We start from the raw sequence: 24,868 nt of genomic DNA on the forward strand, positions 1-24,868 counted from the left end.
GAGAATGATATTATGACTGAAATTTAGGGCACAGTTCAGAGTGGTAACCCTACAGCTAGCTTGTCCTCAACAGAGGCCACTGCTTGGGTTGAGGGTTTCAGATTCCTTCAGTCACGTGTCCCATACAACACATACATGTGCTTGAAGCTGTAATGCAGGTGGTGGAGGGAAAGGCTGTACAGCTCGCTGCAGGGAAAGGGGGAGTGGTTCAGTGACCAGAGAAAGCAGGTCACAGGAGTGAATAGGGCAGGCTATCAAGTTCGATACCCGATGGCAAAACTTCTGTGATCGTTCCTGTCTTTATCCCTAAGAGGGTTTCTAAAATCTAATGGAAAACTTTGGTTTCTATGAAAATGGTTTTAAAAATTATGTCCAGAGCTGTGAATGCTTACAGCAAGTGTCCGGTGGCAACTCTATTTCAGAAAGATCCTTATGAATTCTTTCAAATGGTTTCTTAGAATGTCTAAAACCTAAATCCATGACCTGCTCCTTCTTAAAAGCTGCAATTCTTTCTTCATTTCCAGAAGCCATAAAATACCATTTGCATCAGTTTTCAAAGATGTAAGTTCTGAAGAAAGTCAAGTCTCATTTGGGCCTTGGAATCCATCTGTTGCATTCTGTACTTCCCAGAACCATAACCGTCTTCTTCAACGAAAAAACTACTAATAATATCATTTCAGTGGGCCTTTGCAGAGTGTTTTTTTAGTGCAAATAGTCAAAGCCATTACAATTGTTTCTTTTCTAGTGTTTAGTATTTGACTGCTGCACCCATGACCCAGCTCTGACACCCTTTGCCTGTAGCATTTGTGTTTCAGACTGGATACAATCTGAAAATTTTAAAATTTCTTAAAATCTCTAAAATTTTAAGTAATTTCACTGCTGTCCTATGTTTCAGGATTCTTAGCTTGAATTTGTCACATAACCTTTTATACAACTTATATTTAAATGCACCTTTGTCTTCAGTTTCTGTCTGTTCTAGTAAGGGAATAACCTGTTATATAAAACATGCAAACTTTTAATGCTACATGTTAGGAACCAGAGTTCACAGACTCTCCAAATGCTGGTCTGTACCTTGGAATTACACAGAGCAGAATACCAGCTGCTTGGAGAGCATTTCTGAGCTGCAACGTGTATGCTCTGGTTCAATTTTGTTTGCTCTGCTCCATGCACTGAAGCTTATGTCTCTCAGATGTTTGTTACATTTCCTGTTTTATAAATGTTAATTCAGAGAAAGTTCATCAGGTGAAAAAAGGTAAGAAAGGTGATTGAATTGAAGCTATTCCTCAGCCTCTGAGAAGACCCATCTTGCACGCTGCAAAACACTAATAGATGCATGATCTAGCATGAGTACCAAAAGATGCATTAGATGGTGTTCACAAAAGGTAGTTTAGAGCCAACGAGGTGCTGTCCAGGCATCGAAGAATGTGTAGCGTAGACATGTCTCAAGAGAGCAGTTTGCTTTTCATAGTCTGGCTCATTGGAAGACACTAGATTGCTTCTGGCTTGAGCTATCTTTGTGGACTACAGAAATTACAGCCTTATGTGTATAAGGCACATGAAAAGTGTTATGTTGCCTCTTGCTGCCTTCTTTTTCTATTGTTAATAGCATAAGGAAGGAGCAAAGCTGTATGCTAAGGTTTCCCTACTGAATACTGTGACCCTTAATTTGGATGCCCACTATTTAAGTAGATTATTTTAACTGAAACATATTCTGTCTGCTCTAAATATTTGATAAACTGAAAACCCTAATAGTTTGCAAATAGAACAGGTCTCTCTCAAGGACAGTGTGATTTTAACTATATGCAGGCTTGATTCTGATCCAACTGAGGGACCAGACTGGCCACTCTGTTTGGATCCAGGCAGAATTGGCTTCTATCCTTAAGAACACAGCCACGTTCACTGCAGCATTAGAAAGAGTCTCTTGTGGGCAAAATTATTTGGGTTCTCCTTTTGAAGTTTATTGTGCTATTTGACAAAACCTGTCTACTTCTATTCATATCGGGTGTCAGAGTAGAAGACTTTATGCTGAGGAGAACCAAAATATATCACACAGCAATAAAAGAGAAAAATCAGAAAATAAATGGATCTTTTTATTTTTTCATTTTTCAGAATATTGCAACACTTTCACACTACTGCTGAGGATTACACCATCATTTTCACATCTGGATGCACAGCTGCACTTAAACTGATAGCAGAATCATTCCCTTGGATACCTGAAGGCACAAAGCAACCCAGCAGTCGATTCTGTTACTTAACTGACAGCCATACATCTGTGGTGGGTATGAGGGGGATAACTGCCTCAATGAATGTCTTGTCTGTTCCAATAACACCACAAGAAATCTTGTTAGCGGAAAGCAGGTTATCAGCTGAAGAACAAAACTGCACGACACCTCATCTTTTCTCTTATCCAGCTCAGAGCAATTTTTCTGGTACCAAATATCCCCTTTCATGGATACAGGACATAAAATCTGGAAAACTCTGCCCCATCAAAACACCGGGGAAGTGGTTTGTTCTACTAGATGCAGCTTCATACGTGAGCAGTTCTCCATTAGACCTGGGAGTTCATCAAGCTGACTTTATTCCCATCTCATTCTATAAAATCTTTGGATTCCCAACTGGTTTAGGAGCATTACTGGTAAACAACCGGATTGCTCCCCTCTTGAGGAAAACCTATTTCGGAGGTGGAACTGCAGCTGCCTACCTTGCAGGAGAGGATTTTTATTTCCCAAGGAAATCGATAGCAGAAAGGTAAGGCTTTGTTTAACAAAACAGGTTTTTTTGCTGATACTGTTTGCATCAGACAAATGTCTTAGGCTTGGTGTATGCACTGGACTGTGATGCTGTGCTTTTTATGAAGTTGGATAGGTATTTCACATCTCATTCAGTTTGTCTTAGTATTCTTTTTTCCTGTCTAGAGAACATCATCTGAAATATCTGCCTTCCTCTCCTGATCTAGTTTGTCACAACTTGTAAAAATATAAGGCTTCATTCACTGACATAAAGGTCAGTCCATGCATTTTTTAGTTTGTATTTAAGGCAACTCAGTGGAACCTTGATTTGTTTTTGAAACACTGCATCCAAAGCAGCCAGGCCAAGGTTGATCACATAGTGTAACGACCCTCAGTGAAACTGCAAAGTAAGGACTATTTATTTCACTGGAAAGGTGGCATGCTTTACTCTCAAGAGAAACATTATCAGAATAACATGTGCAGTGTTGTTACCTATAACAGATATTTGTGGTGCTCTTATTCCCTGAATGAGGTTCTGAAGAAACAGTGAAGCTTTCCAACAGAAAATAAAGGACACCTACAGAGGGTCAAACATATACATGTAAGGAAATGCAGGGCAATGAATAAACTTCCCCAGTCCCTTAACACCATGAAGTGCCATTCATAGTGATTTTTGGTCTCTCTGCCTCTCTCCTTCATGCCAGCAACAACTTACATAAATGCAGTAAGGGGTCTTCCTTCCTGTCTCACATCTGCGCAAAAAAAGTGCAGTTTGGATTGGAAGGGACTTTAAAGATCATCTAGTTCCAAACCCCTGCCATGGGCAGGGACATCTTCCACTACAATAGGTTACTCAGAGCCCCATCCAACCTGGCCTTGAACACTTCCAGGGAGGGGGCATCTACAACTTCTCTGGGCAGCCTTTTCCAGTGCCTCACCACCATCACAGCAAAAACATTCTTCCTTACATCAAATCTAAACCTGTCCTCTTTCAGTTTGAAGTAATTTCTTCTAGTCCTGTCACTGCATGCCCTTGTAAAAAGTTCCTCTGCAGTTCTCTTGTAGGCCTCCTTCAGGTACTGCTAGGCTGCTGTAAGGTCTCCCCTGAGCCTTCTCTTCTTCAGGCTAAACAACCACAACTCTCTCAGACTGTCTTTGTAGGAGAGGTACTCCAACCCTCTGAGCATCTTCATAACCCTCTTCTGGACTCACTCGAATGCTCCATGTACTTCCCACGTTGGGGGCCCCAGAGCTGGATGCATTACTCCAGGTGGGGTCTCATGAGAGTGAAGTAGACAGGAAGAACCACCTCCCTTGACCTTCTGGCCATTCTTTTTTTGATGAAACCCAGGACATGGTTGGCTTTCGAGCTTTAAGCACACATTGCTGGGTCATGTTGAGCTTCTTGTAAACCAATGTGTCCAAATTCTTCTCCCCAGGGCTGCTCTAAATCCATTCTCCACCACGTGTATTTGTGTTTGGGATTGCCCTGACCCATGTGCAGGACCATTTACTTGTCCTTGTTGAACTTCATGAGGTCCACAAGGGGCTACCTCTCAAGTCTGTCAAGGTCCCTCTGGATGGCATCCCTTCCCTTTAGTGAGTCAACTGCTCATAATTTCCAGGAGAATCTGCTCCATGATCTTGCTGGACACCAAGGTAAGACTGACCAGCGTGTAGTTCCCCAGGTCTTTTTTTCCCTTTTTAAAAATGGGGGTTCCATTCAGTGGGAACTTCACTGAACTGCCACAACTTCTCAAATACAACGGAAGGCACCTTTAGCCAGTTCCCTCAGGACCCACAGATGCATCTTGTCAAGTCCCATGGACTTGTGCACCTTCAAGTTCCTTAGATGGTCTCAAACCTGATCTTTTCCTACCATGGTCCCTGCCTTTCCCTTCTGTGATTTGGGTGGTGTGGCTGGAGCACTTGCCAGTGAAGACAAAGGCTAAAAAGTCATCAAGTACTTCAGCTTTCTCCATATGCTGAGTAACCAGGTGTCCTGTTTCCTTCTGGAGAGAGCCCACATTTTCCCTAGTCTTCCTTTTACTACTGATGTGCCTACAACAGCTTTTGCTGTTGCCTTTGATGTCCCTATCTGGATTTAATTCTATCAGGGCTTTGGCTTTCCTAACCTGATCCCTAGCAGTTCAGACAATCTCTCTGTATTCCTTCCAGGCTACTTCTTCTTGCCTCCAGCCCCTGTAGGTTTCCTTTCTATTTTTGAGTTTGTCCAGAGGCTCTCTGTTCATCCATGCGGGTGATGGCCTTCACATGCTCTTGCCATGCATTGTTTCAGAATTGCATGTTGGCACAGACGATGTCCAGTTAATATTTTAATTTAGAAATAAAAACAGCAGAGAAACATCAGCATTCTGACCTCTGTTTCTGATTTTTCAAACCAAAAAGTCTTTGAAGTGCAGCACTCACTGAAAGTCAGGATGAAGGAGCACAGAAATCATGGGATCCCAGGGTGCTCCTGGATCACCTGCAAGCCAAAGAGGAAAACAGCTTTAATTTGATCTGGGCAGCTCTAATTTCTGACCACTTCTAATCACTTTTCTGTAGAAAAGTGATATGTAATTCCTAAGATTGCATCGCAGATAAAAATGTCTGAAACGTGGTTTAGATCTGAATTCTGCTTTTACACTTTTTTTAATTAACAATGTGGGAACTTTGAGGGGTACTCTGTCTCTGGTATCTTTGTCAAAAGTTTTCAGAGGTTGATCAATTATAAACCTTTCAGGTATTTGAGGCTCATACTGCTTGAAGGGCTTTTTTTACTGAATCAGAAGGGCCTGCTTTAACCTTCTTCTACTACAGAGTTATAAACAAAAGAATTTGATTTCTAAGTCAGGCTGGGCACAGAGTGTCTAATCTTGGTATGAGGGATACTAACTAAAATAATCAAATCTGACAGCTGGATACTAGTTCCTCTTAGACACCAAAGTGTCACACAGGCAATCTGAGTCATTGTTCATAGGTCAGTATTTATATTTGGCCTCATGTAATCCTTTGGTTGTTATTTGAAACCCTAATATTTAAAAGTTCATGTTTAGAGCATCACTGATGCTGTCCATAATCCCTAGAGAACTGGAGAGGATTGAAGTTTTCAAAGATAGGTCAGGAATGACCTTTTTTTTTCACTTTCTTGAAAAAAATTAAAACGCTTTGCATTGACATTCTCAGTCAATGTGCTCCAAGCTATATCATCCAATATTTTTTCTTTCAGCTGCTATGGGTTTGCTTTATTATGTTTTTTTCAAATGTTTTCCTGATAATAAAATACAGAGAAGTTAGGAACAGGACTACTACACTTCAAATGAAATGCCAGGTCACCGTGGCCAAAGACAATACGATTACCTTATCTGAGGGCCATGTTTCCATTTCTTTGCTAGTGACTGAAACACCTGGGTCATTATTTCTCATATAAACAGCAACTCTAGTCAGGTTTTATCCTTGTCAAATTGGAGTAAGGAGCCTCCGTCCTTTAAGGTGTTCAAACACATCTGGAGAAGAACCTGAGCAATCTGCTCCAACTGGACATGCTTTAGGCAGGAGGTGGGATTTGAGATTCCCAGGGGTCCTTTGCAGCCTCTGTAAGTGATTTTGTGTACCTCTTCTGAGCTCCATCTGCATTCTCTCTTCAGGCATTTCTTTGTGATTCCAAAAGGTTTTATTCTTAATTAAAAAAAAAAAAAAAAGCTTATTTACACTATGTATTTAACATTCAGATTGAATACAGTGAAACATGTAATTTCATGTGGTAATTCATGAGAAACTTGAATTCTAGCAAATGTCATTGGAAAAGTGGATTTGAATATGTATATCTGAGTACCACTACAAGGTATTTCCCATTCACACATAATCTAAGAGCAATGTACTAAGTAAATAACTTGTTCTAAGTCAAGGTGAAACTTGAGTGGAGATATGTAACCAGAAGTTGTTTATTCCTCTTTCCTTCCCGGGATGTCAAAATGGTTACCTTTTTTCTTAATGGTTACAGCTTTTGCTAGTGCTTCTTGTACTTTATTTTGTTTTTTCTACTATATAAATTGTTGTATCACAGTCTCTTTTACATTTCTTTATTACCCTTAAATCACTTCCACATTTTCCCATTTCATGTCAGTAGCCGGTCTTCCTATCTCACCTTTTAAAATCATGTTTATTGTATTTTCATCCTTATATCAAACAGCTTGACAAATTATTATTATCATTCACAAATCTAGCTTCATTTCCCATGGTTTTTTTTCTGCACAGCATGAGATAATAAAATAATATGATTATATATAGCAAGAATTCAGCGATAAAATATTCATCATCTGTCCTATTTTTCTTTTGTAACTGGGAGTGCTATTCAAAATCTGATCATCCCAGAATTTATGACTAAGGGAAAAGGAGCTGTTGTGTTATCTGTAAATTGGATATCTGCATCTTAGTCTACTAGTGTGAAATATCTAGTGCATTAGCTGTTGTGTGTTTTTCATTTCCAAATGCATTTTCAAAAGCTTTGGAAATCCAGATGGCATGACTTTGTCCCTGATGAGTTTTAGTGGCTCTTGCCTCTGCTTCTTGAATGATTTGACAGTCCCAAAGCAACACCCACACTTTTGTAGTCTATGTGCATTGTACTTAACCAAAGCAGGTTTCTTTATTCTTGATGCTGTAGCTAGAAATCACTGGGACAACTCTGTGTTTAGTGACATGGTTTGGATTCTCAGTTGCATGCTGAGTTTGTGCATGGTGCGAGGAAGGGAAGGAAGGAGTGGGAAATGGAGGCAGAAAGGTAAGGATGAATACTAGGATCCCAAGACAAAATCAAGAGTTGAGACAAAATGCTGAGGCTGGGTGGTGGATATGGAGCAGCTCAAGAATCCTTTAGCAAAAAAGCTGATCTTTGCTTGAAGTTGTCTATTTAGCATGATTGACTGTTTCTGTCAGCATAGAAAGAATATAGTGACAGGTGCTGGTTTATTCCATAGAAGCTCTTCATAGTGCTGAGAAACCACCCCGGGTCTGAATTGTGTTTGGAAGAGCACAGTCTTTATGTAAAAGCTCACCCAGTAGTCTAGCATATACCCATTGGCTCCACACACAAGGACTCTGCCTGTCCATGATTACTTTAATGTCATAGGTGGACTTAAATATTAACTTATCTACTAGTACATTTTTTCAGGCATTTTTTTATGCTGCTTCCACATTTTTGTGATGTTTAGAGATCTTCAAACAGGACCACTTGTGAGGGAATTTCCAAATCTGTAAAATTCCTGAACAAACACCCTTTCAAACAGCAGTGATGACTTTCAGACTAGATACTTGGGAAGTGACAGGGGTCTTCATCTAATTTCTAATAGGTGTTTGCACCATGAGACTGCCTTCTGCACCTTACAGACCTGTTGCAGCCGCTGACAGAGACTTGTAAGCTTGAACAGGGAACAAGAGGGTGAACAAATCTCCTCCTTCCCCTCAGCCCCCAGTGTCACTGCAGAGATGAAAGGCCAGAGGTCATTAAGGAGGACTGTGTAGGATCGTCACACAGCTGCTCTTCCTGTCTGAAAGGCAGACAAAGTCCTTTCATTTAACTGATAAAACTTAATTCTGACAACTTTTACAACTGTTTTTCAAAACAAGAGCTGTGAAAAACTAAAAGGGGGCTTTTTCCCTTTTTGAGTAACTATTAGAAGGTTCAAGTAACCCGTTTTTCTTCTCTGCTGAAGGGGAAGTATCTGCTGGAAAGCTTCATGCAGTCTGTCTTGTTACCTCTCAACACATCCAAGGTGGCAGTTGACATTTGCTATGTTTTTCTGCCAGCCAGCCGGCTTCGTCAGTGTTTGATGCAAAATAAAGCTTTTTATTTTTAATACTGAAGTTGTCCAATTCCCCAAAAACTCAGCATAGTCATAATAAACTGAAAATTGTACACCAGAGACCCAAACAGTATCCTGAGGGTATCACTTTTGATCTTGATTCACCATGGAATTCACCTTAAATGCTGACTCTGGGATAAACTGGAAGCAGTGCCTCTGAGAAATGCTTGTAGAGTGCAACCAGACACTTAAAAAACACGTTTGCTAAGTTGGATTAGTGGGCAGTCACCCGAAGAGAAGCAATAATACAGGTAAAACATTGAAGAGGCAATACAATTGGCAGAGGTGGCTTCTGTTAGCCAGCTCCACCTCTATTCATTTGTACACTCCTGGAGTGTCTTTAGGCTAAACTGCAATCTGCAATAAGGAAATAAATACAGAGGGAGATATTTTCCTCAGGTAGGAGAGGTAGTGGATCTTGCATGCTTTTTTGAAATGTTCAGCAAAATGAAATTAATAAAAAATAGAAATGCAAAGAATTTTTTAACTGTACTGTGGATTCTCTTACTTGGAAGTAGGAACCAAATTAACCATGTTTCTTCTTTCATTGTCCAAGTCTCACTGAAAGCCAGTAGTAATCATGAGCCTAATGTTAGCCACGTGCCCAGTGCAAAGAGGCTCATGTAAATCACATCAAGCACCAGTCTCTATTGTTAGGAAACTCCATCCCAGTATATGGCTGGAACCAAATTATTGATTTATTAAATAAACCTTAAAAACCTTATAAACTTCTAGAAAGCTAGAATGCATTCATTTTGTAAAAAAGAGAAATGTGGATCTCATTATAAAATGTATTTTTCTTAAAATAGAAAGTGTTTGAGATGCTAGCAAGAAAGGAAAGAATTCTTTCTTGATATAAAAAAAAGATTTGCTCTATTCCAAGATTTGATTTTGCCCTTGATCAAATAGAGTGAAAATTTTGCTTCAACTGGGACATATCTTTGCAGTCATTGTGGCTAAAAAGTTGTCATGACATAGTTTTACCTGAGGGAGTTCTTGTGCTCAAGTTTAGAATCAAACCTTTTCCCAGCCTTTTCCCTAAGACTTCTCTAAAAGGTTTTGTGAATTTCTAGAACCAGCTATTGTGATTCTATAGAATTAGTCTTCTGCTGAGAAATTTATGGTACATTTTTAATTGTGCTTTGTGGATTTTACATCTGTGATTGATTAGCCTGTTTGACATATGAGGAAAAATAACGGTAACTTGTTTGGCATAAAAATCACATTTTTTTCTTTACCATTTGTACTGTGTACTTAGAATATCTTGGATGTAAAAGGGTGAGACTGGCTTTTTGACCCAGACTGTATTTACAATATACAAGTCCTGTTCAGTTAATGTTAGGGAATTGATTTACTTTAAAGCGCAGGACTTAAAGCTTTTGCTCTCTCATTTTACCTCAGGCAGTTCTTAGTAACTGGAATTGCTGTAAATACTCTATGGTATAGTATATAATTAGTATAATGCTCTTTGTTTGACTCCTGAAGTCTTTGAGACAAAAGCATGAGCTAAGGCAGGCATATGGAAGAACTGTAACTAGTATCAGGGGGTCAATTTAGATATTTAACATTATTTTAACCTAGTTTTAGTGTGCTCTGAATCCTTGGCATGTGTGTGTATGTGTTTTAAATACTCTCCACGGCAATGCTGAAATTGTTCTGAGTTGGCTGCTGAAGCTTTATTGGCTCCTTTGGAGTGAATTTGGTCTGGGTTTACATAATGCAGCCTGAGATGTGCAGAAAGCAACGTGCTGCCTGCAGACCTGGTCCTGCACAGAGCATATCCTTCCAAAAAAGGGAGAAATCCTACTCACATTTTCCCTCCTTCCCCAGGAAAGCAATTACTGCTTTCTCTAACCTTTTGGGGAGGGTTGGGAAGGGAGGATGTGTGTGTGTGGGGGGGTGTGTTTCCATGCTCCTTCCTTGTTCTCTAGTAGCTCTGCTGCCCAAGCAGTGGAAGGAGTGGTAAGAAGGTTGTCAGGGCAGGAAATGACCATGACAAGGTGTTTATATTTTCCATTTGGGGATTTTTTTAAAAGCATGAGATAATGTGAGCAGGAGAAAGGCATGAGATAATAGAAATAAGAAAAAGCAGAATGGAAATGGCAAAAATGGAGGAAAAGTTGAAACAACATCTGTAAGTGGCAGCACCAAGCCCTAGACAGAGTGATGGGAGGTTGCTTCTGTGAGGGTGGCAGCTCTGCGTGGAGAGATTCAGATCTGCCGCATCCACATGAGGGGAGCTCCTTCAGGCAGGATGGGGAAGACCTGGGACATTAGGAGGAGGTGGGGAAATTCATGAAATATAGCTCAATGTCTCTGTCTCTTCCTGTGTCTCTGACCTGCAAATGAGTAGCGATGGCTCCTTGGAAGCTGTCATGAGTTTTGGATCCGGACTGTTCTTGTCAGCATGTATCAAAGCTTCTTGCATCTGTTCTGCATGGATGCTGCAACAGTGGGCTGCAAAGCAGCCATTGCAATCTGTGGTTTCCACAGATTTTCTGGGTTTTTGAGTAAATGAGTCCAAACTGCAGGGTACTGCTGTGCATGGCTGCCATACTGCCTAGTCTTTCTGACAGGCACTTCAGCTTGTACTTCAAGTAAATAAGTTTATGCTAATTGCAGTGCTGTATTTCTGTGTGGATCCTTTTGGAAGCAAAACTTTTAGGAAATACTTACTTTCTCCTTTCTCTCAGCAGATCCTGTCCTCCTACTACTTGTGTGAATTTAGTTTATTCTTTTTTTTCATAGACAGAGGGCAGAGGGATTCATGGTAAAGTACCTGGCAATTAAAATTACTGACTGAATGTCATCCAAATTTAGTTATTCCAAAATGGACTAGGTAATTTCCTTTAACATTTTGTCCTTAATGCAAATAATCATTATACAATGAAAAAGTATACTCCTCTAATGGAAAATCATACTAAGGTTATGTCAGGAAATGCCTGACCACAAATGACAAAGCATCTCCTTTAATATAATGTACTAATACACCATAATATCATGAGTTGATTTAATCATTCTTGCTTTTATTAGCCTATTACAGGGAGAAGGGACTAAAAACACGTTTTTAGCCTGTTATGCATTAATCCCTTGATATCTGTTAACTCACCATAAAGGCTTCACCAAAGGAGATCAAGACATCTCTGTATATCACATGGCAATCATAGATTTGATCTTTTGAAAGAGATCTTCGCCTTCACTGGACTTTTTTGAGTCCACTGACTTCCTTCCACTCAGAATTATGCTTCTAAAACCATTCTTGAAAGGTATTCTTGATTAGACTTTTTCTTGTCCGTACCATCAGAGATAAGTCTTATTTAAGGAAAGGATATGTATTTCCAGTCTAAATAACATCAGAATGCAAGAAAGCAAGTTGAAATGCCATAAAGGTTTGTCTATTAATAGTAGAAGATTCACAAAACTGTCTTAAATTTAATGACTAAGATTATGTGACTTCTTATTTTATACCTGTATTATTTTATATTTTATTTATAGCTAAGCTACAGAGAGCTCCATATTTAAAAAGTTTAGTGAACATTGCCTTCCTAGTGGTAAGAAAGAGATATATTGAAACAGGGTAGTTTAAATGTTTAGATTAAACCACTCAGGCTTGTATTTGAAGATTACAAGTACAAGCACGGGTTTGGTTTTGGTTTTTTGGTTTTTTTTTTTTTTAAACCTTCTTACTAGTCAAATATATGCAAGAGTGCATCTGGCAGTTGTCCTCTTGGGAACCTGTGAAAGAAACATCTACAGGCTTCTCAAACAGATTTAATTTAGAAGAAAAAGGAAAATATTGATGCTCTTGAGAAAAAAAGGTTTTACAGTCTTTCTTGACTTTTACATATAAGCAACGGTTTCCAAAACAGCAAGTACACAGATTTGATTAAACATTTGGCTGTCGCATTTCAGTCTGTTCATGTTCAATTAAAAAATTCAGAAGGATTCTCTAGCATTATTATAATCTACTTTTTTTAATATCTAGGCATTTAAATTATCAAATGACATCTGCTCTGACTTAATAACTGTGTCAAATGATTGTAATAGCTTTATTTTTGGTGAATTCTATGATAAAATGTTTCAGAGTTACAGCAGGAATAGTGCTTATGCTGAAAGGATTGTATTTCCTATGTCATACTTTATGGCAGACATTTTGCAGTTATGTTTTCAGGTAGTACTCTGAAGTGGCCGCTTTTTTGTTTTTTAAATTATTGCTGATGTCAACAGTCTGTAAGTTCAGCAATGCAGATTGCATGGATTTTCTCCATAACATCCACTGCTAAAAAGTGATTATTATGAATCTAACTCTTCTTATCACTCAGTTTCACTCTAAATTAGAGGTGTCTTGGTTGGTCTGAAGTTAGCTACGTAGCTAATATGTGACCGATTTAGGTGAGAAAATGTTGTGCTACTTTTGTCAGTGACAGATTTAGCATAAACTGTCCCCTTCGGCAAATCGATAAATTGATTCTAAGTAACAGGAACCCAGTTAACCCTTCCTACAAAAGAAAGTTGTTTGGTTTTTTTTTAAATTTTTTTCTGCTGTCACTATATGAATGAAGGCAACTGCTTTGAAGTCCTCAAAGAAGGGTGTTGGTCATGTTAATTTTTTTAGATCTTGGGTTTTGTATATATACATTTTTCTCATGTTTCATCCTGATGGGTTAGTTTGGAAGGACTGTATCAAAATTAAGAGCCACAGTTATTGTTAGCCCTAGATTTTCTGACTTTGTCTTGAGAAAGATAAAAGATAAACCTTGCATGGGCTTTTATCAAATTAAAGAAAGGATATGTGTACACATAAGAAATATAAACCTTCACTGAACAAGTCATCTCTAATCATCTTTTACTGATAAACATTTGTAACACGTTTCTAGTATAGTTCGAATCACACTTCTGTGTGGCAGAAATCCTTCAAAATAAGGTTTTATACATCAGACACTTGCCTTATTATGGTCCTTTGCTAGAACAACACATATAGTGTCAGAGAGGTTGTACTCTGTTGCACTAAAAGCCTTCACAGGCTTTCAAAAACATGATGCAGTAAATGCGAATACCACAAGCTCTTTGGGAGGAGACTTACCAAACTGCTGTGTAGAGGCCTTTTGGCCCATTTCACCTCCTGTTGGACTCAACAGGACACTTTTGATTATGTTCTGTATGCCCAATATGATCCATTTTATTAATTTCATTGATTTTAAAAAAAACATGAATTCTCATTGATTCTCTATATAGACATTCCTAGCTGATTTTCCTAGGCAGATTGCTACAGAATTGCTGATGAACAGGAAAACCACTCTCTAATTGTTCATAAGAATTACAGTTTTGGCATTTAATGATTAAATTAAAACAAAAAGAAGCAGGACCATGCACTTCAGCTGATTTTTCCCAAAGAATTTGGTATTTTATATGTATGAATATCTATAAGGACACTCATAGGCAAGAAACCATAGTAGACTTACCAGTAGACAGATGACTATGGAAGAATTCCTCCTGGCAAGTTTTGACTGCGTGTAAGTGTACATTCTGTATGTTACAACTTCATGCAGCTGTAACTCTTCCTTCTGTCTGATACCAGCTGGTGGGGTTTACAAGGAATTTTACAAATAGAAGTACAAGATGCAATTTTAAATTTTAGTGAGGACTAAATGCTGTGGTGTGGTTAACCAAAACTTGATGAGGGACTTGGCATGCAAAATGTTTTAAACAATAGGACATAATGAAGCCAGCTTTGTCTTAATAAAGTGTTGCATTTTCAAGAAGATTGAGTTCCTTTGTAATTTTTCTTGTTTGCATTCTTTATATTGTGTTGCTTATGTAAGTTCACAGCAGAGTACGGGTAAATATTATGAATAGAACTGATGTAAAATTTTAACTCCATCCAAGAAGACGTGCAGAGACACATATGAATGTGTTGAGATTTTACAAAATGTTAATCAAACTGTACTATACTTTTCTTGGTAAAGGAGCATGGTCTTCTAAGTTTTTAGTGGGCCAGTTTGTAGCAGACATCCTAAATATTTTCTGTAAATCCTTTTATTATGGAATAAAGTATATGACGATTAATGCCCACAATATAAACACACCTGTGGTCTTCATACATCTGAACTATGTATAGAAATGTAGATACATTAATTTTGTGTTCCCTGAAAATTTCTCTAATACCTGCATGCTGTTGACATTGTCACCAAATCCTTAATGTGATACTGTGCACACCGTAGTGAATGTGCACCTTTTAAGATCAACTACATGAAATTTTCAGAAATACAGATTATTTGACAAATCAAACTTAGAGTATAACTACAGTTAAAGTATAGGGAATATGGGTTTTATTTCAGTTTCCATGTGCAATAAAATGTAAATTTACACATACTTCTCCCATGCAGGGTGTATGGAATAAATTCTCATTTAATCCCTTCCTGTCTGATGAACTCAAATGCAGAATTGTAAGTCTAGCATAAAGAAAGATTTCTTATCCTAGCCTGATTTATTTAAATTATGAGCTAAAGATGGGAATGTGAATCTTGAAGTCATTTTGTAGTTAATGAAGCCAACAAGATCTACCTTCAGCTATTTTACTGGCCACAGGAATGTTAAAAATGTATACAATCAGAATTCTCAGCAGAACATCTTATTTAAGTAAATTTTTCTTATCTCTGCTGCTTTCCCAAGCTAAAGATTAATAATCCATTAATTTAACATTTCTGATTTTTTTTTCTCAGGTACATAAAGAATTTAAAAAGGAAAGCTCAATCATCGTTAAATACCACGTGGGGTTCATTCAGATGCTTTTTTAATCTACAGTGGCATATCAAAAGATGTGAAAGTACTTGACAAATCTGTCAAATTTGCTCTTGTGTGGGTGTCCTGAAGGGGGTGGAGGAAGAATAATAATCACTCACTATATTCATGTCTGCAAATTGCACTGTCAACACATTTTCCAGGTGCAAATGATCTGTATGGAAAGGAAAACTGTACACACACAAACTAAAGGGAGAGTATGCCACTAGTGAGTTTTTTCATAGAATTACTGACCAAACAATGTCTAAGCCATAGGGATGGATGCAGCATATTGCATTGACAAATATTTTTCCTCCAGCTTACATTGAAATGTCTTTCTTCTTCCAAGACTATTGGAGATCTAAGCCTGTAGCTAATATGCAGAGTAACAGAGGTGTGGGATTCCCTGTCTCGTGACAGGTTAATTTTCAATTCCTCATGGTTCTGTGTGTAAGCCCTATCTTACAACCTGTGCCTTTGAATTCTGGCTGGCCAAGCAGCATCTGAGCCAATGACCTGGCAAACAAGACTGATCAGTGTGCTGCATCAGAGGGTGAGCAATAGCTACAATACTCTATTCCTAACTATTTCTAATTTTGCTGGACGATTTGCCCTGCCTTGCTGTCAGCATGTCTGCAGATTTAACTGTACAGAAGGTAAAAATAGAAGCCATGTCTCCTACTTGTGTTTTCTCTGGGCTGTGCTGAGGTGCCTATTGATTACAGCTACTGATAGAAGTTTAGAAAACATTGGAAGAACTTGATGTTAAAGGAAACATCAACATATCAACTCTGTAAACTTCTAATGGCTTGACTGTCTTAGGGCTCCTTGTGATCCAAAAAGTCTTTGAGTGATGCTGTCCTGTGAAAAAATAACGTGAATCTTAACTATGTCTATAATAATAGCTAGTTAATCACCTAATTACCAACTGGTAAATTTCCAGGCATACGCTTCTATTTTGAAGTGTTCATACAAGATTATTTGCACTATTCTTGTGCCCGTTCAGTTTCCACTGAAAACCTAAATACATGAAAAATTCTCTAATTCAAAGTTTTCATTTAGGGAAGAGGCCAAAACCCAAACACTGAACATGTCCGTTTGCTTCTCACAAGCAGAGGAGTAGGAGGTTTTAAGCCTGCTTCTGTGTTCCAGGCAGTGCACAGTGCTGTAACCAGAAGAATTCAGCCAAATTCTTGCCCCTGAGAATCCAAGGACATGGGACCTGTTGTAGTCACAAGGTCTAAAATGCAAGTGAGGCAAGGCTCATAAGTTGCAGTATCATAATTTATGGGACCAACTCCTACAGCTGGGAAATCTGTTTACCTTTTTTATTGCCTTCCAAGCTTTAGACAACATTAAATCAGAGAGTATTTGCTTATGCTCCACTGAAAATAAATAGACATCCAGACACTGTCTCCTGCTTCTTGTCCATTTCTCTCTAAGTCAAAACCAGAATTCTTTGAAGTTTAATTTCTAGGGAACAACCTAGAAATGTGGTTCTTAAACCTGAAGGAAAACACAATATAACTTCATTTTTACTGGAACATATAGTTATCAATTGCAACAGAGACTTTATGGCTTCATATACCACAGTGATTTGACATCCCATGGTGATATAATTACTATATGCATTACAGATCTGCAGGAAAAAAATAAAGCAATGACAGTACTATTTGTCAGATTTCCATAGGGGAAAATATCTTTGGCATCTGTTTCAGTTTGCAGGAAAAAAAAGGAAAAAATACTTTTAACAGTCTTTGCATGACATTAAGCTAAACTGCACAGTAAAAGAAAGATAATCTCCTTTATAAATTACCTCTGAATAAACCCTAATCCTAAAAGGAAGAAAAAAAATAGTTAGCAGTAGTATTTTATATCTATGGGATTGTTTTAAATTTCAATATACTTAGATTTTTAGACAGCATCTTACACTCAAAGATGAACTTGATCTGCTACCTCGGGCAAAAACATAATTGGTGAGGCATAGGGACTACCATGTTTTCTCTATTTGTTTAATAATGTACATATCTACAGACCCAATTAGGTTTGGAAGCTCAGGTCCCTGCTGGGCCTTCTTGCAGTCTCTGGGCATATCCAAGAAGACAGTGTTACCTTGTACTATTTCTAGCATTCTGTCTTAGTATTTTTATTTCAATTACTTCCCTGATTGCAGGAAAAATATAGTCAACAGAGTGATAGAACCCTGAATCCTTTTGATCGTGGCAATTTGATTACCATTTAAAATGAGGATTTCTTTATGACTGAAAAGTTCAAAGTTTGTCTTTTCCCTTTCAGCATTGCCTTATAGCAGCATCCTAAGAGAATAAGACCTCCTTGGCATATATGAGATGCATCAGTAATAATCCTGTTTGCAGAAACCCTGTGCTGGTAGAAAATGTCAACATTGAGACTAAGTGTGACAGTTTTACAAGGATTTTTTATAAATTATATTTTTATGATCTTTTTTGTAAGATTATCCCAATGAACTGTTGACTATTATTCTGTTTTCACTCCATTGTTTTTTCTGGTTTTGTTTTGCAATTCCCTGATTATACTTGACTCTTAAGAACAGCTTTAGAGAATGCCCTGTATTTACTGTGTGAATTATGATTGAGCTAGTATGCATAACAATTACATTATAAATATTTCCTCAGCCATTTGATAAAGACTCAAATTAAGAAAAATAATTACCAATACAATTACAATTATATATAATTACACTATATTCAATTTAGTTTATCTCAAACCTCCTCCTGCCATTGTTGAAGAATGAGATTTTAGCTGACTGTGTTGGAAGTAAACATGGATTTTTCTGTCATTTATGACATATTTTGCTTAAATGAAGAGTTTTATCAGCATGTTTTCTCACCGGAAAATAATGCAGTTTCGGTTGTTCAACTACAAATCAGCCTCCTAGACGAAGATTTTTTTTTCTTGTGTGAAGTTTACCTTATTTTAGGTTATAGCGACTGTTTGCTCCTAGCAATGCTTCCTAAAATATAAATTATTTATACCTGGGCAAGCATAGTTAATTTGTACTTGTGCAGTAAGAGAGATGTATGGTCACTGGATTGGCTAAACAGAGAAGATGCTTTTCCGGAGAAGCACAGAGTCTTCCAGAACACTGAGTGAAGACCCAGTGTCTCTGAGAGGTAGGAGTGCAAAGACTTGGCCCTTATTTAGCTTAAATATTAGTAGGAGTCTAATCAGTATGTACCAAAACACTTCAGGAGGTAGAACAACTAAGATGTGCCAACTTACTTTGTTTTCTTAGAGCAAGTATGTAGGTACCTGCTGTTCCCAAGAACTGCACCTGCATTGTCTTGCTTTGGAAGGATTCATTAGCCCTTTATTAAAAGAAAAAGAGAACAAGTGACTAGAAAAGAAAGGATTGTTTATTTTTCATTCCATGTTAAGAAATGCTCTGTGGTGCTCCATTGCTGCTGCTTCTGACTTGAAGTACTCAACTGCTAACAAGACCATGTTACCTGGTCACGTGTCTCTGAAACAGTGCACAGTTTTACTGACAACAGAGGCTGCCTGCAGCACAGTCTGTATGATGCCATTGTTGTTTATAATGTATTTTATTTGGTATCTTCTTCATGTTGCCTACAAATAGTCCCTGGATATTTAAGCATTTCTCACGCATGTTAAACAGTCATATTAATTTGTGCTTTTCAGAGACTCTGAGACCAAATATTTTCATTTCTCTACTCACTTCAGGGAATTCTTGTCCTATTCCAGATGACATTCTGTTTTTAGACAGTCTCTCTGCATAGCTGTGTGTCTTAGATGTACATAATGCTGATCACATGCTCTTTGGTATTCAATCTGCAATCTGCCAGTGTACTTTGACTCCACAAAGGAGTAATAACCTATGATTTAGTCTCTTTCTCCCAAGTAACAAGTGACAGGACCAGGGGAAATGGCCTCAAGTTGTTCCAGGGGAGGTTCAGATTAGATATTAGGAAAAATTTCTTCACTGAAAGAATGGTCAGGCATTGAAATAGGTGGCCCAGGGAAGCGATGGAATCACCAACCCTGGGAGTGTTCAAAAGGCATGTGGATGTGACACTTGGGGATATGGTTTAGTGGTGAACATGGTACTGCTGGCTTGAGTTGGACTTGATAATCTTAGAGGTCCTTTTCAACCTCAGTGATTCTATCATTCTGTGACTAAAGGAAAGTCTTAGAATTTTAGATATATGGATCATCTTTAGTTTTCAAGTTCCATAAAATTTTTATTTGTTTTAATATAGGATATGTATCTTTGCTGATTAACACAGTTTTTGAAACAAGACACAGATTTTATTTCCTCAGTCTGTGTTAAACTCTGAAATCCAACACTGATGTTAGTTGGCAGAACAATAGCTACTCCCAGCACTTGAAAACAGAACCCATAGTATCTCAAAATGGGAACTGCAACTCTTTTCTACTTATGCTCCAGTTCACCTTTATAAAGCAGGAGAGCAGTATTTATTTTTTGTGGATGGGCACTGCAAAAAGGTCAGTCAGAGCTGCACTAAGATTTGGTTTTAAATAGTGACGGAGGAGAACATGTCAATGAAGATAAACTTACATTTGCATTTAGGTTAGTGTACACTGCTTGAATCTCATTATCATCTCTTTATGGGAAAAATGTCCATGAAGGGCACAAGGTATTAAGTGATAACCTGCTCACTGTGGTTAGCAGCACTGAACTAACCAACTGTGCAGCATGGCACAAGGTGGCTGGCTGAGTTGGATGGTTGAACGTGTTCCTGAGCAGGTCCTTGTGAGCAATTGCTTTGAAAGTGTCCAGTTTACTCTAATCAGGATAAAAATTGATGACTTACATCTCACAGGCATATAGGAAAGAAATCTGAAATTACTCAAGTCACAGTTCTTTGCATCAATGGATGATTTGCAGGGATTTAATTTGGTCATAAACTGAATGAAGTGCTGTGTTTCTGCCCAAAAGCAAGTCGACTCCCATACCTTTAATGAAAATCTTAACTTTTAATATTATTTTTTATTAATTAGAAATAGTAGCTTCAATCTTTTGGAGGAAGAAGTCCAAGTAGAGGCAACATAGCAGGTGGCACCTATTAGACCAAGGGAAAGTGCAAGATCTAAAGGACAGTGAACTTTGATATAGGCACCAGTACTCCATGAAAACATCTTATGGTGGGAGCCAGCAGTGTGTGTCCCTGCCAGTCTCTCCAGAAAGCCTCTCAGGCACCCTCTCCCACTGTGGACATGGGTGCTATAAGCAGAAGAAAGCAGCATGATGCTCTTTCTCAACCTTCACGCCCAAACACTCTTCTTAGCACAGTAAGAAATCCTAACAAAATAAATACCATTGTGAATTTTGAACTCTCTATATGAGTGAGTTTTCAGCAAGTCACCACTGGAAAACTATACCCCCAAGTGAACTGATTTTCTGTATATGTGTACAATTTTCATTAAACTGGACCTTGCATCTAGACTGAGACTAAACATTAAAACTTTTTCATTTTAGCCATGCTAACTATAAAAATAATGAACATATTCTTTGTTGTTTCCCACCATGCCTGATATTTTCCTGGTAAAGATATGTAGCAATCAGTTATCTTTGTTTAGTCATCCCGGGCAATACATATAAAACTACTGCTTGCCTTTTAGATCTGAGGTCATGTACAGCAGCTCTGTGCTGTGCTTGGACACAGCTCCTCAGGGCAACTTGCACATTCATTGCAGAAAAAGGCCCAAGTCCAGCAGCAGGATTTACAAGCATACAAGTAAATGCACAGTGGGGACTCCTGACAGTAGGAAATTCTTAGGGCTGTCTCTGAGGTGAAAAGAAAATTAATTTAGTGGCTACGAAGCGGGAAAAGAAAAAACACCAAAAAACCCATAACAAACTAGGACAGCAAAGACTTACCTTAAAATACCCTGAACTGTCTGTCTGTGGCATCCAAAGTTATTCTTTTTTTTCCCCCAGGATCTTAGGTTTCAATCTTTTGTGTGTATGTACACATGAAAAGAAAATATCTCTTCAGAAATTGTATCAGAAAGAAAAAAGACTGTTTTTTTCCTCATATGGTTAAGCTGCCCCATTAATGTCAATTTTTAATTTTATCCTTTGGATTTCTCATTAGCTTTACAACATGTCTAGATTATTTAATTATTATCTTTCAGCTTGTAGATGACATAAGATTTAAGAGCTTTTGCTGGGCTCTAGCAAGTTGTCGCTACATTTTGCCTGAAGCTGCTTTTGTATAAAATAATCTTCCCATAGTTAACATTCAGGATACTCTGCAGAGCATCTTAAGAAGACTTAAATGCTAAATAACTGTCACATAGCAAGTCTTAGTATTATTGCACTAAATTACATTGCAAGCAGTGTGATAAACAACATCATAATACTTTGACACATTCATCATTAATTATAACTGAAATCTAATCCCAACTGGATTTTTTTCAGTAATTATAACCACTAAAGCAAACATTAACATATATGAGGAAAGGAGGGTGGAGAAAAGAAGTCTTCAAAAAGCACAGCTGATATATCAAAATACTGAATGGTCTGGCAGTCTTATTAGGTCTTTATATGGAGTTTTCTACATATATTAAGAGATTAAATATCTGGAATACATTTGGAATTCATTATGTGAATAATTGTTTTGAAGGCAAAACTTTTCAGTGACCTAATGGATGTGTCATTTTAAAGTGGCATGTAACAATCCCAGATATTCCATATGACATTCCAGATTTCTGTTGTCTTATGTAGAAGACCAGTATTGAACTAAATTTAAAGTCAAGGATCCTTCTGACCACCAAAATACTGTAAGGGTGGTGTTTTAGCCTTCATACTACTATGCTTCCTTTATTTCCCTAAAGATCGTATATGGTATTTGTGAATGACAACTCCACGTACCTTTTCTGTCCAAATTCATATTCGTTTTCCACTGGGAAACTTTCTGTTGTTGTGGAGCTCCCATTCTGATAGTGCAAACTCTTTTCCTGTGGGCAGCAATGCCATGGGCTGCTCAGCATTGCACTGTGATACACCACCACAGCACCCAATTGGCTGAGCCAGAGCTTATGTCAACTCAATGAATGTGAATTCCCTTTGTGCTTTCTTTGCTATCTTCCTAGGATGCTGTTTTTGCAAAGTACTTCATTACTTGTGCAGTATACGAAGCATACTTTTTCAAATGTCATATTTTTCCTCTGTATATTATGAGTTCCCTGCATGCAAAGCTACTTGCTTTCTGCCATATTTAGGTCTCTCCAGTGGTTAGCAAGCCTAAATAGAAAATACTTTATTTTAAGCAATGTCACCAGGTTGTCCTATGGGATATTTCTACTCATACCAAATATCTTCACTGACCATTATTTTACAAACATCAGTTACCTGGCTGCACGTACCTGAAATATCTATAGATTGCACCTTAAACATCAAACTAGTGGAAGAGCAAGGAGCTTCATTTCAGTCCTGGTTAGTCTTTGGTTGGTAAATAAACTACGAGAAAGTCTTCTCCAGTGGGCTTTCTACAGATAACATACTTAGTTTTCTGTGTTGGGGGATGCAATTCAGTGAAACTTGCATGCAATCATTTTGTGTTATACTTACTGCTATGCTTTCTGTAGCATTTACAAAAACTCAATATATTTTCATCCAGGAGATTATAGACTCATTAAGAGCTGAATTTTGAAAGTGCTTTTATTGATAAGAGGGAATGGATGACTTACAGTATTGGTGCATGTTGAGTTTTTCAAATGAGTATTTTGTATTACAATGTTACAGTACAGCTTTTCTTTCTTGATGATTCTTTTATGTCTGGTATGATTGAGGCAGAGAGATTTTCTGTACTCTTACGTTAAAAAAAGGAGTTAATGGAGATGGGTATTTCTATGTTTACTGTGTTAACATAATTTTATAAAATCATACAGCTCTCAAGATCACCTTCTACTTCTGTGACAATTAATCTAAATAAAAGTATCTATTTATTCCTCACCACCATCACCAGAGACCCTCCTTTCTGGAAGCATATGGAGTTAGTCAACACACCATACTGTCAGGCTGGTAGAATATGCATGGAAATTTATACGGAAAAAAAAAGTACAATAAGTACATTTCTTTTGCTCGTGTCTCAGTACTTTCTTAATACAACTGATGTTGAGCAAGACAGTGTCACCTTAATTGCATGTCAAATGGAACTGACTTGGTCAGGGGAAAATCAAAAGGGATGACTCCAGGGTTTTCAGAGGTTCACAAAGTTACAAACTTGTGTTATTTATGTTATTTTCATATGCAGTTTCAGAAAGTAAAAGCAGTTGCTATTTTGACGTGTTCATTTACTGGATTCTTAGGAAGGGCAAAAACCTTCTGGGTCATGTAATCAACCTATTCACTGTCAAAGACACCCACGCTATATAAACCCCTCTTTGTACTGAGCTGGTGTGCAGAGTGAATGGGACAACTTGGGCACAGGGGAAGGAGGATATGTTGGTTTTGGTTTGTTCCTGATACTCCTGTTGGAAAATGTTTCTATAATCTCATATCTTGCATGGACACAAGACTTCTAATTTGCAGTCTGTATTACCTTGTGGTCAGTTTGCCATTTTTCTGCATTTTGTCCTGTAGCTGTTTTTCCTTCCTGGTTATTACTCACCTTTTCCATCTCTAGACCTACCAGGCAATTCTACTTAACTTTGGATTTCCATACCTAAGTGAACTGAACACTTCTATAAGATGGGCTTTCCTTTCCTCTGATCATCATCTATCAGACCTTTATTAACGGTGTTCTTATTTTTCTATCTGTAAATCCTAGCATGATTTCCTGTTTGTCATGCTTATTGACTGGTAAATCTGATGTTTCGGATGACAGTCCTCCAGTTCATGGCAGAAGTTAATGTCAATAATCCCTAAGTGCATAATAGGGTTTATGCATGATGATGTACTTATCATACATTATAGCATATTATACATTTAATCTTGTTTCTGTTTTTAGGGTTTTCAACATTATCTGTTTCTTGCTGCACACAATATACAGTCTCATCTTTGGCAATGACGATATCCAGATTTCACTTCAGCAACCTATTTTATCTTCACATTCCTACCTTTTATGCCAGGATCATTAGTGAAACTACTAAAAAAGATACTTGTCCCAAAAGCAGCGCTTGAGGAATTAAATGGGAAACGTTTTTGTAGCTTAATAGTTCCCCTTCAAGCACAATTGCTTAGCCTACTGTAACCTGTTCTAATATTTCTTGTTCTCTAATAGTTTCTCATATGACACTAGAAGTAATGTTTTACTGAAATCCAGATAAATTAGCTCTGCATTTCCTTTGCCTAGAAAAATAATGTGCTCTTAAAATGGCAGCCTCTCTGGGTTTGATTTTCCATTGGCACAATCCATGGGGCTTTTGAACATGCTTTTGTTTACTCATTTAATTGTGCTTTCATTCAGAACTAGTTTTCAGGATGTACATAACACTGAGTTCAAGCTAACAGATGTGTCGTTC

The 24,868-nt window shown here is 37.9% G+C and overlaps 1 protein-coding gene across 2 annotated transcripts in view; it reads left to right on the forward strand.

The window, feature by feature from the left end:
- The window catches only part of MOCOS (molybdenum cofactor sulfurase), a 211,446-nt gene that overhangs the window by 86,073 nt on the left and 100,505 nt on the right, over window positions 1-24,868 (forward strand). For both annotated transcript variants that reach the window (XM_027680089.1, XM_027680100.1), the window contains one exon: window positions 2,110-2,748. In XM_027680089.1, coding sequence (XP_027535890.1) covers window positions 2,110-2,748 — 639 coding nt within the window. The remainder of the gene's footprint in view (window positions 1-2,109; window positions 2,749-24,868) is intronic.

The sequence above is a fragment of the Neopelma chrysocephalum genome, unplaced genomic scaffold, assembly GCF_003984885.1.
Source record: "Neopelma chrysocephalum unplaced genomic scaffold, ASM398488v2 Primary Assembly neopelma1_22b, whole genome shotgun sequence".
NCBI classification, from domain to species: Eukaryota; Metazoa; Chordata; class Aves; order Passeriformes; family Pipridae; genus Neopelma; species Neopelma chrysocephalum.